At 44.4% G+C, this 14,632-nt stretch overlaps 1 protein-coding gene across 1 annotated transcript; it reads left to right on the forward strand.

Annotated features, from left to right (window-relative positions):
• The first annotated feature begins 4,526 nt into the window (after positions 1–4,526).
• G0S2 (G0/G1 switch 2) lies at positions 4,527–5,521 on the forward strand. The gene is made up of 2 exons (XM_043486253.1): positions 4,527–4,682; positions 4,829–5,521. The coding sequence occupies exon 2, from the start codon at positions 4,859–4,861 to the stop codon at positions 5,153–5,155; it is 297 nt and encodes a 98-aa protein (XP_043342188.1). The 5' UTR covers positions 4,527–4,682; positions 4,829–4,858; the 3' UTR covers positions 5,156–5,521.
• Positions 5,522–14,632: the final 9,111 nt, after the last annotated feature.

The raw sequence follows: 14,632 nt of genomic DNA on the forward strand, positions 1-14,632 counted from the left end.
ACGAGAATTGTTGACATGGAGCAGGAGGCAAAGCCAACTGAAGAGTCAACAATGACTGAATCAACTGCTTCATTGGTGCCAGAACACCAAGCCCATCTCAGTGCTCTAGTGCTAGCATCTCCCTCCTTTCACAGATGAGTAAATGAAGACTAGAGAAGTTAAGTCACTCGGCCAAGGTCAGACCCTGGCAAGAGGAGCCAGGACTTGAAGGAACCCAAGTCTGTTTGACTCCAGAACCCCACACTAAGTCCAGCTCATACTTGAGCTTGAAGGAAGTTCCTTGCACAGATTTAAACTTGTAAAGTATAGGGGTTATGTGGGGAGAGGGAGGGTCCAGAGGGAAGGGATATATGTATACATACAGCTGATTCACTTTGTTGTATAGCAGAAACTAACACAACATTGCAAAGCAAGTATACTCCAACAAAAAATGATAAATTTAAAAAAAAAAAAAAAAACTCATAGAGTACAGTACTGGGTGTGTGCTATGTGGGCGGCAGGGCATTTCTCTTCCCAGCCCGCGCTGCTGGTTCCAGCAACTAGTGGCTCTGCTTGGCCAGAAGCCATGAAGGACAAAAGCAAAATGTCCATGAAGGGTCTGTTCCTCAGCATTGATTTGTCAAGGCCCTGGGGTCCTGGGAGCAGGTTGGAGGGGTGCCTGAGAGTGAGCCAATCGCTGCAATGCCAGACACTCAGTTGGAAATAGAAGTGAAAGGTGAGGGAGTCAGAGTGGAAGGGACTGAGCCAAGTTGCCAGGTCTTGGGCAATTTCAAGTCCACGGCTCTGAGCCAAAGACAAGACACTATACCTAAAATAACCTCCCCAAAGAGTCTTTACTGAGCATTTTGCAACCATTATCCCCACTCTGACTTTCAGGTCAATGCGACAAGCATTCACTGGACTCCTATTAGATGTTAGGACTGTGACTGTTACAAAGACCTGGCCTTCTGCAGACACAGGGAAAGCCCCCAGGACACAAGGCAGGTGCTACACAAACCAGGACACATGCAGGGCCAACCCTGGGCGGTCCCAGCCACGGAGGCAGCTGGGATTCACAGAATTGAGAGGGCAGGGTGTGCTGGCCTCTTGGAGCACCTAACCTGGAAGGAGGAAGACAGAGCAGAAAGAGGAGAGCTTCTCAGGTAGGAAGAAGAGGGGCAGCAAAGGTGAGTCACGAGCAACAGGAAGGAATTGTTTCTTGGGCTGGGCAAAACCTGTCTGGGAAACAAAGGCGACTTGATGGAGAAGAATGAGATATGAGGTTGGGTGAATAGGGAAGATCAGACAGTAGAGTTCTTGGAACCAAGAATATTGACCAAATAAACGTAACATACAGAATCCAAAAGTTCATCACGTGGGCAGTGAGAAACCATCCAGGCTTTTGAGAGGCAATTAAGAATAAAAACTTAATTTTAGGAAGATTTATTTGGTGGTAGTGTTTGAGGTGGATTAGGAAACAGAGAACTAAAAACAAACAAAACTGCCCAAAAAGAAAAAAGAAATACACAAATAAACCCTGAATGCTTCTTTGAGTATCTACTAAAAGTCTGACTGCAGGAGAACTTAATAAACATAGTCTCTTTCCCTGCCAGTCCAATAAGGAAGACACTCATTAATCCCATAGTTACCTATTAAGGACCTGCTATGTGCCAAGGATTATACTGGGTCCTGGGGATGCAGTGAAGAATAAAACAAAGTTCTGGTCTTCATAAAGGTTATCCTCAGACGGATGCAGAAGAAAACACAGAAGCAAATCAATAATAACATCAATATAAATCCAAGCGTGACATGCTAGGAAGGAAAATAAAGCAAGGCATCGGGCAGGGAATGGTAGGATAAAGTGGGGTTTAAAATTAATGTACATGAAATGAAAGTAACTCAAGAATTTGAATAAACCCTAGGAAATAGTGAAAGGCAGAGGAGCCTGGCGTGCTGCAGTCCATGGGGGTCACAAAGAGTCGGACACGCCTTAACGACTGAGCAACAGCAAGGGCTCTGGATTGCCTGGAACTGCCCCAGTTTCAGCAGTGTGAGTCCAGCAGCTTACAGAAACCCCTCAACCCTAGGCAAGCGGGGATGGTTTGTTGCCTTACAACTGTGACCTTGAATTATACACCCTGTGTCTGACCTGCATGATTCAACACAAGGTTTTGCATCTTTAAAGGGACATCAGCACAGTCAAATCACATGCTTAGTTTCCCAAGCGTTAGCCAAATTGCTACCTTGGGTGGCCTCTTCCCCTCCCAGACAGAGGAGCAGAGTCAGAAATTCCTAGCATTGGTGACCTTGGATTTCTCAGCCTTCTAGTCCCACCATCTTGCACTCAGTCCTAGCTACCACCTAAATCAGGAACAGCAAATCCACTAGTGACCCCAGTCCTTGCCATCTGCTCGCCTCCTCTGCCCAGCCCTGGCCAGTAAGCTGGTAAGGCCTTCGGGGTCAAAGCTGGGTTATCAGAGAGGGAAACAGGGGAACTCATCTGAGGTGATGTGATGTGCCAGAGTTAGTCACAAGAAAGGGGAACCCCAGATAAATTACAGCTTGCTGACCTTGGGAGACGTGCGGCTTGTGTCTCTTCAGTTACAGAGATACCGGAAATGCTCACTGAAGTGTCAATTTTGGAGTTTTGGGGCCAACACTCCAAAGGGCTGACTCACTTTCAGAGCAGAAACCACGTGAACGTCCTGATGTTAAGATGACAGCACACGCTCATTCAGAAGTCACGGTATTTCAGACTCACATAATTCTTGGGAAAGCTCACAGATCATTTCTGCTGGTTATTAAAGACTTCTCCAAAATTGTAAGAAAGAGTCAAAGAAAATGCCAAGACTGATATTCATCTCCCTGGTTACGGAAGCGTCCTGCCTGACAAGGTTAAAAGAATAATAAGCAGGGGACACAAGCTCCAGGAATCATCCCCATTTGGCCCCTGGTCACCTTGCCTGCTCGTGTACAGATTAAAATGTAGAATTTCAAATAATCTCTTTAGGTAACCTTGCCCAAGCTGCACATACAAATCCTACTAACTGAACTACAGGGTGAAGGGCAGGTATTACTGTTGCCTTTTTAAACTCATTTGTCTGGGAAATTGCCTCAGACTCCCAAGAAAAGTTACTGTTAAAACTTCCAAAAGCCCAATATGTAATCCCTCTGCAACAGCCCTTTCCGGGTTCCTCCCCTCGGGGCTCAGCCTGACTGACGTCGCCAGGCTGTTGCAAGGTTGCATCACTGACCTTTGCAATTGTCTGGCCAGTCCAATTTCCCCATCCTCTCCCTGCCCTCTCCTTTTCTCTTCTTGAAGAGCTTTGGCCCAGGATCTCTCCTCTTCCCCTACTTGCTAACTAACTCTGATATATGGATAACCAAGGCTAAACCAGAACCCTCCCCCCACCAAGGTGATGAAGTTTAATCCTGGTTAAAATCAACCCTACCCGCTTCATGCTTCCAAGGGTCTTCCCTACTCTTTAGCTTCTTACCTTAATCATCTACTTTCACCTCCTAAACTGTTTCTATGCTAAATGGAGCTGGTACAGCCGTGCTGCTCCCCAGGTCCAGGGGAGTGGCATATAATTGTTCAGGAACGCAGGAAATATTTGCAGTTCAGGCCAGCAAACTTTCCCCAAGGCCCACCTTTCCATGTGCACCCTGCCCCAGTGCTCAACTTCACTTCTTAAGTGGTAGTGGGGAGAGTTTGGATTTAATGGCAGTTCTCTGATACACAGAAGTGCAAACCCCTACGGACACAGACATCACACACACCACACACACACACACACACACACACACACATATCTGCATAAAGGGCAGCCTCAATGAATAGTTATCCATCAAGTGACCCTAGCAAAGCAGGCACATGACTAAACCAGTTAGACCAGAGAGAAATATAACTATAAGCACAAACTTCGTTGGTTATGCAGAGCCTGGAGACCCTTTCTGTTTTCATAACCGGATCCCTCCTCTTTCCTTCTACCTCAAATGCATATACCTCAAATGCATATACGTGCGGGAAGATGACAAACCTTCTTTATGAAAACTGATTTTTCAATTAGGTAGAACCCCGGGCTTCCCTTGTGGCTCAGCTGGTAAAGAATCCACCCGCAAGGCGGGAGACCTGGGTTCGCTCCCTGGGTTGGGAAGAACCCCTGGAGAAGGGAACGGCTACCCACTCCAGTATTCTGGCCTGGAGAATTCCATGGACTGTATAGTCCATGGTGTCTCCAAGAGTCGGACACGACTGAGCCACTTTGACTTCATTTTCAGGTGTCCTCACCAGGGGTCCTTCCAGACCTCCCCGGATAAGGGAAGCTGTGATCCACCCACACCATTAAGGAAGAGGTCGGGAATGGGCGCGGATTCCTCCCCGGGTCCTCACCTTTGTACATCCAGGCCCTCCTCCCCTCCCCCGGCCCCTGCACCCCGGGCTTGCACTGCTCCTGGCCTCTACCCCAAGGTCCCTGCCCCGCCTCGCCCCTTCCTCCCCCTCCTCTCTCTGGCCGGTGTCCCGGAAGCCCAGGAGGCGGGGCTCGCAGAAACAAATATAAGCGGCCCCGGGGCGCTGACCAGGTGCCAGTTGCCGAGTCCCCATCCCAAGGCTAGGAGGAAGGCGAGGAGAAGCAGAACGCAGAGGCGCGGGGCCCACGCACACGGTGATCGCCGCCCCAGCTCGGGCGGCGCCCCTGTAGGTGAGCGCGGCGCGGAGGAGCGCGGCGGGGCGCGGGGTCCCCGGTGCGCCCCCCACTCCCTGAGGGCCTCCCCCCGCGAGAGCCGGGAGCTGCAGCCGGCCTTCGGAGACTGAAGGTCTCGCTGCCCCGATCCGCTGCTCCCGCAGGTCACCCCCACCCCGAGACCCGGAGCCCAGATGGAGACGGTCCAGGAGCTGATTCCCCTGGCCAAGGAGCTGATGGCTCAGAAGCCCAGCGCGAAGCTGGTGCGAATGTACGTGTTGGGCGGCGTGCTGGCGCTCTTCGGCGCCGTGCTCGGCCTGATGGAGACCGTGTGCGGCCCCTTCACGGCCGCCGACCGCCAGCGGGAGCGCGAGGCGACCCTGGCCGAGCTGCGGGCCGCCCGCGGGGAGCCGGCCCCGCAGGAACAAGACAAGCCGCTGGAGGCCGTCCAGGGCTGCCGGGCCCTGTCCAACCGGCTGCACGCCTCCTAGGAGCTCGGGGCGGCAGGCGGAGGGAAGAGAAGAGAGACACCCAGAGAGGGGCGAGTGAGCCAGAGCCGGAAGGGCAGGCTCGAGTGGGCGTCCTGTGCCGTCTGAACTTGCTTCTGAGAAGCCACCGACTTCTAGAACTGCACTACCACGCGGATCCAAAAGGAGCTTGGGACTGAGTTCGCGCCAAGTGCAGCCCTGCAGGAAGACGCCACGTCCAAAGCTAGGTACCTTCGAGCCACCTGAGTGCATCTAGCATTCTGCACTAGGGTAAAAGGAGGAGAAACACTTTTTATATTATTGTTGTTGTTATTATTATTATAATTATTACAGTAATTGCGTTTTGAAATAAAAAACGTTTTGTATATATCTCAGCATCTGATTCCTGGGGGGGGCGGGCACAGTTGCCTAGCATGGGCTGCAGGGAGGGCTGACATGCTGGGGTCTTACCTGAGGCCAGTGGACTGAGCAGTCTCCTGAAGATCAGGCAACTTTTGCTTCACTGCCCTCCCACTCTGATATGGATGTTACAGGCTTTGTAAGCCTGTTGAGAATTTATTTTTGCCTTGTGTTAGGAATGGCAAGACAGAAGCTTTTCTAAGTCCCACCAGACTTAGCCTTTCAAGCTCAGAAGGTAAACAAGCTAGAGTAAGTGAAGGAGAGCTGCTGTTTTACTCTAGGGCAGAAAACCCGTCTGCCGTCTCACACCTGTGCTCCAGAGGGTCCTGATGAGAGCTGTTCCTTCCCGACTGTATGAGGGGGGGGGGGGGGGCAGGCAGGGAGGAAAACTAGCTAGATGCAAGGAAAAGAGGGAAGGCGATCTCCCAAGGACATTTAATTGAATGTCTAGCTCTACCCAGCCTTCCTCCTCACAAACTGAATCACAGCGGGAAGCTGTCATTTAAGAGGGGGACAGACTGGTTATCACAGGCCTGAGTCCCCTTTCACCGGGGACAGAGGTTCCTTTGTGCTAATAACTAGTCCCTGTGGCTCTGGTGGGCTCAGCATGTCAGCATCAGAAGTGGTAAACAGTGGCTTTTAAAGAAGTAGCTAGAGGCAGGAGCCTGGAGCCACTCTCCTCCTGCCCTCATCAGGTGTGGACATTTCACTCTCACCATCCATGGCTGTGGATTTTTGCCAAATGTAGCAAGGATCCTGCCATTGCCTCTGACCAGACTGTCTCTCCACCACCACCCTCTTCCCCCCCCCACCCCCCGCCACACACACACACGTTTCCACTTTATTTCTGACAGCTCACATCCTACCCAGTGTTTCTGGCTCTCATCAAGTGCCCTGTCCGCATGAAATCTATCTTTATCACTCCAAACAAAAGAGCAGTGAGATTAATCAAGAGAAAAGACATGCATTCAAAGCAAAAGAATAGCAGTAGAACCACTGTTCTCCCAGTTTCCAAAATGGGAAACTTGGCCCTGTATTAAGGAGACATAACCTCGTCTTAAATGTCCAGAAAACGTCTCAGAAGTTCACCCCATCGTATTCTTCCCGCTTTCCTTCCCAAGCGCCTCTCTTACTCTATTATTCTTCCACTGATGCAGCCGCTCCTTGGTCCCGCTGTCAAACCTCAAACCACCTCCCGCGCTTTCTTGTATATTCGTCTCAAAACACTGCAGGACTGGGGTTTTGCCCCTCCTTCATCCTGCTGCTCCTCTATCAAAGGCGTCGGCGCCTAAACTCCTGTCCAGGTTTCCCAGTGTCTCCGTGATCTGCTCGCATCTCAGCCCTCCCACCTGATGCCCTGCATGAACCCTCAGGACCCTCCTGCCCCTTCTGGTCTTTAGCACCTTTGCTCACATTCCTCTTCTGACCCAAACGCCTGCCCACCCACAGTCCCCACACCTTCTGCAACCCATAAACCCAGGTTCCCCAAGAGAGGGGAGTTTCAAATATTGTGCGTCTTGTCAAACTGTGTATCAACTCATGTACTCTGGTTTTTGGTTTAGAAGGCAATGCCTCTAATTTTTCTTTACCTATATATAAAAATACATATATTTTACATATGTCCCTAAATAAAAAGGAAATGCCTGTGTATTTTTAGCTTTGAAGGTTATGCCTCATGTCTATACATGGACAAACTACCCAACCCAGTTAAATCCAAGCCATCAAAACCTTATCTGTCCTCACTGATCTTGTCATTCCTCTGAGTTCATTCAGTCTGGGTCTCATAGTGGATCACACAGTAATGGACTTTTTAACCCTGTTGTTTCATGGAAGTGGTCATCTCTCCTACAGTCTTCTTTATGTCTTTCACATTTTTAAAGGTTTTTTTTTTTTTATTGTGGCTAAAGTCACATAATATAAAACACGCTATCTTAACCATATTTCACTGTACAGTTCAGTGGCACTAAACATATTCACGTTGTTGTACAACTCTCAACCATCATCCATCTTTCAGATTTCTCACCTTCCTAAACTGAAACTCTGTCCCCATTAAACACTAACTTGCAAGTCCTTCTCCCCACCCCCACACCACCTGACCCCTGGCACCTACCAATGGACTTTCTGAGTCTATGAATTTGGCTATTCTAAGTACCTCGTATAAGTGGAATCAAACGTTATTTGTCTGCGCCTTATATACATGCTGGAATGCACTTTTGAGGTTAATATATGTCCCACAAACAGTGCACCCTTTATCCCCTGTCCTACTCAGCAGGTTCTCATTAGCTCTCTGTTTTGTGCAGAGTTGTATACATATGTCAATTTCAATCTTTCCATTTATCTCACCCCTCTCTTCCCCTCTTGGTGCCCATATCTTTGTTCTCTACATCTATGTCTCTATTTCTGCTTTGCAATTAAGTTCAACTGTACCATTATTCTAGATTCCACATACATGCATTAACATAAAATATTTGTTTCTCTCTTTCTGACTTACTTCACTGTGCTTGACAGTCTCTTGGTCCATTCACATCTCTGCAAATGGCACAATTTCATTCCTTTTTATGGCTGAGTAATATTCCACTGTACATAGGTATCACATCTTCTTTATCCATTCCTCTGTCAATGAACATTTAGGTTGCTTCCATGTCCTGGCTCTTGTAAATAGTGCTGCAATGAACATTGGGGTGCATGTATCTTTGGGAATTATGGTTTTCTCCAGGTATAAGCACAGGAGTGGGGCTGCTGGGTCATACTATAGTTTTATTTTTATTTTTTTAAGGAACCTCGATACGGTTCTCCATAGTGGCTGTACCAATTTGCATTCTCACCAACAGTGTGGAAGGGTCCCTTTTCTCCACATCCTCTCCAGCATTTATTGTTTGTAGAGCATTTGATGATGGCCTTTCCGGCCAGTGTGAAGTACTACCTCATTGTACTTTTGATTTGCATTTCTCTAACAACTAGTGATACTGAGCATCTTTTCATGTGTATGTTGGCCATCTGTATGCCTTCATTAGAGAAATATCTATTTAGGTCTTCTGCTCATTTTTTCATTGCATTTTTTGTGTTTTGTTTTTTTTTTTTTTTTTTTGGTATTGACTGCGTGAATTCTTTGTTTTGGAAACTAAACTCTCGCAAAAGCTTCTTCATTTGCAAATATTTTCCCCCATTCTGAGGGTTGTCTTTTCATCTTGTTTCTGGTTTTCTTTGCTGTGAAAAAGGTTTTAAGTTTAACTAGGTACCATTTGTTTGTTTTCATTTTTATTGTCATTACTCTAGGAGGTGGATCAAAAAAGATCTTCCTGCAATTTATGTCAAGGAGTATTCTACCTATGTTTCCCTCTAAGAGTTTTATAGTGTCCAACCTTACATTTAAGTCTTTAAACCATCTTGAATGTATTTTTGTGTATGGTGTTAAGGAGCGTTCTAATTTCATTCTTCTACGTTTAGTTGTCCAGTTTTCCCAGTACCACTTATTGAAGAGAGGGCTTTTCTCTGTGGTATGTTCTTGCCTCCTTTGTTAGGGATCAGGTCACCATAGGTGCATGGGTTTATCTCTGGGCATTCTATTCTACACCACTGGGCTCTAGTTCTGATTTCTGCCAGAACCATGCTGCCTTAGTTACTATAGATCCATAGTACAGTCGGAAGTTGGGGAGCCTCATGCCTCTAGCTCCATTTTTCTTTTTCAAGATTCTTTGGCTATTGGGGGTATTTTGTATTTTCTTACAAATTGTCAAAATTTTTGTTCAAAGTCTGTGAAAAACACCATTGGCAATTTGATAAGGATTGCATTGAACCTGTAGATTGCTTTGGGTAGTATAATCATTTTGACAATACTGATTCTACCCATCCAAGAACATGGTATATCTCTCCATCTGTTTGTGTCATCTTTGATTTCTTTCATCAGTATTTTATAGGTTTATGAGTACAGGTCTTTTGCCTCCTTGTTCTTGTTGTTATTCAGTCGCTAAGTCATATCCAATTCTTTGCGACTGCATGGACTGCAGCACACCAGGCCTTCCTATCCCTCATGAACTCCAGGAGTTTGCCCAAGTTCATGCCCATTGAATCCATGATGCCATCAAACCACCTCACTCTCTGTCACCTCTTCTCCTTTTGCCTTCAATCTTTCCCAGCATGAGGGTCTTCTCCAACGAGTCGGCTCTTTGCATCAGGTAGCCAAAGTATTGGAGCTCCAACTTCAGAATCAGTCCTTCCAATGAGTATTCAGGGTTGATTTCTCTTAGGATTGACTGGTTTAATCTCCTTACTGTCCAAGGGACTCTCAACAGTCTTCTCCAGCACCACAATTTGAAGGCATCAATTCTTCGGTGCTCAGCCTGCTAGTGGTACTGGTTCAATTCTCATATCTGCACATAACTACTGGAAAAACCATAGCTTTAACTATACCGACCTTCATTGGCAAAGTGCTGTCTTCGCTTTTTAATATGCTAAGTTTGTTATAGCTTTCCATCCAAGAAGCAAGTGTCTTTTAATTTCATGGATACAGTCACTATCTGCAGTGATTTTGGAGCCCCCAAAATAAAATCTGTCACTGTTTCCACTTTTTCCCCATCTATATACCATGAAGTAACGGGACTGGATGTCATGATCTTAGCTTTTTGAATGTTGTTTTAAACCAGCTTTTTCACTCTCCTCCTTCACCCTCATCAAGAGGCTCTTTAGTTCCTCTTCACTTTCTGCCATTAATCTGCATATCCAAGGTTGTTGATATTTCTCCCTGCAATCTTGATTCCAGCTTAGAACTGGAATCCAGCCCGGCATTTCACATGATGTACTCTGCATATAAAGTAAATAAACAGGGTGACAATATACAGTCTTATCATACTCCTTTCCCAACTTTGAACCAGTCAGTTGTTTCATGTCTGGGTCTAACTGTTGCTTCTCGACTCCACATATAGGTTTCTAGGAGTCAGGTAAGGTGGTATCCATGAAGGGGAAAAACCTGCTTAGATCAGAGTAATTTGGGCAGATAAAAGTCTAGAAGCCCTTTCACATACATAATACTTGAAAGGATGTAGATAAAATAAAATACAGTAGTGTCACATAACGGAGAAGGCAATGGCACCCCACTCCAGTACTCTTACCTGGAAAACCCCGTGGGCGGAGGAGCCTGGCGGGCTGCAGTCCATGGGGTCACGAAGAGTCGGACACGACTGAGCGACTTCACTTTCACTTTTCACTTTCATGCATTGGAGAAGGAAATGGCAACCCACTCCAGTGTTCTTGCCTGGAGAATCCCAGGGACGGGGGAGCCTGGTGGGCTGCCGTCTATGGGGTCGCACAGAGTCGGACACGACTGGAGCTACGCAGCAGCAGCAGCAGTGTCACATAAAAATCACTTTCAAATATTTGAAGGGCTGCCATATTGGTCCAACAAAGTCCAATAAAATACACTTATTTTATATGGCTTGAAAAATGCAGAACTAAAACTAGCAAGTAGGCGTACAAGGGAGAAGATCATAAGTCATTAAGAAATCAGAGTAATTCAAAACGTAATGAGTTGCCTTATGATACATACTAAGCTCCCCTTTACTAAAAATGCCCAAGCGAAGGATGCAAGGGATGGTACAAACTACACAGGAGATTTCTAAACATGGAGGGAGGTTAGTTATATGATTTCTGAGGTCCCATCCAATTATATGATGCTAGGATTCTGTTTGATATAACCACAAAATAAGGAATGTGTTTCCCATCCCAGCCTGCTTCTCTAGAACCCTCTCTCCTTCTCTATGTTTTCAACGCTTCTTTGTTCTTTTTCTTAGCATGTTGACAAATTCTTTCTTGCTGGATGACTATTAAAAGTAATGAATTTAATTAAAAATAAATGATTTCCTGATTGTTTGCTTAACTTAAAAATATACTATTTCCTGATTAAGTTTACTTAACTAAAGCTCTTTTCTCTTAGAAAATACCTTAACCTCATAGTTGAATCTAATTTTCCTCACAGTTAGTCTTAGTCCTAGTGAAACAGTTATTAGTCACCTTGCTCTTTACAAAACACAACAAAACATAAGTAATATATATGCATAGTTTTGTGCTATTAATATAAATAAATATATATACAGAATTTTGTGCTAATATCAGATGTGAACTTGTACTATGTTCTAGTAAAAAATAAATAGCAAATATTGACTGTGCAAATACTTAAAAGTTTCACATTTTCTTAGGGAAAATTTGATTGTTGTTTAATTATAGCAAACAGAACCAAGTATTAAATCCACTGGCTCCATAAATCACGACTCCCCTCAGGTAACATGTTTTTTCAAGCCAATAAATCAGTAACAGTCCCTCACTTCTGACAATCATTTAACCAGGAACTGACTCACCCCATAAATATATTTCAGAGTGCCAACCAATGAACAAATAAATATGCTGCTACAGATGAGGTCAGCCCACTTACGTCTGGGAAAGTACACCAAACTCTGAACTTCATGCTTTCTCAAAAACCAAAAGATATACTTACTAGGTTCCTCGTGTCCAAACTCTACTTGTCCCTCAGATCTGCTTCTAGGTAAGTCAGTCTCAACAATAATCTGAATTTGACTGGTTGCACTGAGGTCTCGCTGCTTCTATAATTTCTAATCAAGTATGTTTTTGTATAAAGTCATTAGATCTCAGTCTTTGTGTAAAGGAATTAGAAATATTCATTTACAGGTGCACATTTTGGTAAATAATTATACCAGGGCCTTTGTATAAGGTCATTAGACATTTTATCTGAAAGGTGTGTGGTGTGTGTATCCTCAGTTGCTCAGTCGTGTCTGACTCTTTGTGATCCCATGAACTTGTAGCCCGTCAAGGCTTCTCTGTCCATGGAATTAACTATTAAGTCATCAGACATAGGTCTTGCATACGTTCATTAGACTCTTTTTTTGCGGGGAGGCATACCTTTTGATAACTGTGTTTTCTATGAAACTACTATTCCCCTGCTTCTCACCTTGCTTTTGCTTTTGTTTATCACTATTATCAAGTTTATTTTACATGTTTTTGCTTTGTATTGAAATGCCTTGTTTCTGATATACAAATAAAGAAGGGTTCCATGTGGAATGGCCCAATAAGTCACCATCAATCCAAGCTGATCCTTGGGGACAATAGTTGGAACTCCATTAAACTAGTGACCAATTGAGGGAAAGGTAAATGATCAAACTTGGCTTTGGGTTCCCTTCAAAGCTTTCATGGGAGTACTCTTTGTTCACCAAGGTGTGAAAGAAGGTCATTTTTTAGTCTATATTCTGGGTGGAAACTTGTCAGGTGGCATGCATGGCCCCTTCCTAACTTTTGCTTAGAAAAGGGATCCAAGATACCCATTCAGAGGCATGCATCCTTACTAAATAGCCTTTCTTGGGTTCTTCTACATCAAATCTGCAAACTTCTCTTGGAAGAATTCCTGCTTTCTTGTTGCGCTATAATCCTTACTCTTGTATTTACTTTGATAAAGGGCAAAAATTTTGAGTTTAGAATAACAATAGTCAGCATGGTACTTTTGACATATCAAAATCAATAAATTAATTCATTTTAGAGGAACACCTAAATAAATCAGTACATTTGAGAGGAACTCCAGGAATTTAAAGAGTCAGTAGTTTGCTTTGATTAGTATGCTGGGGACAAAAGAACAAAAATTCCAAGCCAGCATGGTCTCTTTCAAAGACTCTAATATTTTCTGAAAGCAACCTTATTTCATTTCTCTCTCTTCCACTCACCTTTCCCTGACCTTCTATAGGAGCCCTTTTTTCAGAGCTTTATTTGAAAAAGAAACAATTACATTGTAAATTTGCTAAGCCAGAAGGCAGTCTTAAAGAACTTAAATTTAAAACCCTGGTCTGGAGCCATATTAAGAGTTAAAATTAAGGATTTTCCTAAATCTTAGCAAGCCATATAAAAATTTTTTACATAACTTAGGATTTTATTGGGTACTTGTTGTTCTGGACTAGATCTTTACCAACTAGTTCAGTAAATTGTTAATCCTTCAGCTGGAGAAAAATATTTAAAAATAGCAGGGTTAAGAAAGGAAAAATTTAAATAATTCAACTGTGTAAAATGAAAAAAGAAAGTGCCTTAAGAAGGCAAGAAAAAAGTAGAAAATATAGCACAAAAGACAATTCCAAAAGCCTTTCTTTTAAAGATATAGTGGACAAAAATTAAAAATAATAAACTGAAAATGAAAACAGACTTCAGGAAATTTTCAAAGAGCATTCTGGAATAGACCCAACAGTTGGAATAAAAGGAGACTTGTCTTTTTCATAGTTTTTTTTTTTTTTTATGAGATCAAATATGAATTAGGAAATTTAATGAGAAAAAAAAAAATTGAAATCCAAACCTGGCAGTTTAGAAAATACCCAGTATGTGACCAGACGGTTTCAGAGAGCCTTAGAATGTAAGTAAGCTAGAAATCAATAGAACTTAATGGTTCTCCAGATAAAACAACTGGCTCCTGAAAGAAAAATAAGATTAAAAAGTCCTCCATCCTTTAAGAATTGGGAGCCTGTAGATAATGATACATGCAGATATTGAAGGAGTAGAAGGGTCTTCAGAAGAACCAATGATCCTTTTTGACTAAGAAACAGATGACTATCCAAAACCTGCCCAGTGACGCTACTACAAGGAAGACATTAGAACCCAACAATTCCAGTCCTTCCTAACTGATGTCCCCAAGTCACAGAGAGATCAGAGTGCAACAACCCTTGTCAATTATACTCCTCACCAGGGCAGTTCAGGTCACAACCAGTTTCCAAACCAATGCCTGGCAATAGGCAGATGTTCATTAAATATTTGTTGAATAGAGAATACATACATGGATGAAGAAAGTAAATTTTTGTGCACACATTGTTGCCCGTGCCTTAGTCCGAAAGAATGGAAACCTCTGAACTGGGATACGCCTCTCCGTCTGGCTGGCGGGAATCAGGCTGGAATCACTGCCCCTGCTCCTGGAGTCCCCAGGCCCTGGGCACCCTGTCTGCCCTCTGCCGTCTACGCCGCACTCCCTCTGATGTGGTCACCACAGTGGTCTGTGAGTCATCCCGATGATTCCTAAGGAGCTGCTAATTAAGAAGCATGGAGGCG

This window comes from Cervus canadensis, chromosome 13, assembly GCF_019320065.1.
Source record: "Cervus canadensis isolate Bull #8, Minnesota chromosome 13, ASM1932006v1, whole genome shotgun sequence".
Classification (NCBI taxonomy): Eukaryota; Metazoa; Chordata; class Mammalia; order Artiodactyla; family Cervidae; genus Cervus; species Cervus canadensis.

Bases quoted from the DNA above. Each gene is read 5' to 3' on its own strand.
- G0S2 (XM_043486253.1), top strand. From the start codon at position 4,859: ATGGAGACGGTCCAGGAGCTGATTCCCCTGGCCAAGGAGCTGATGGCT.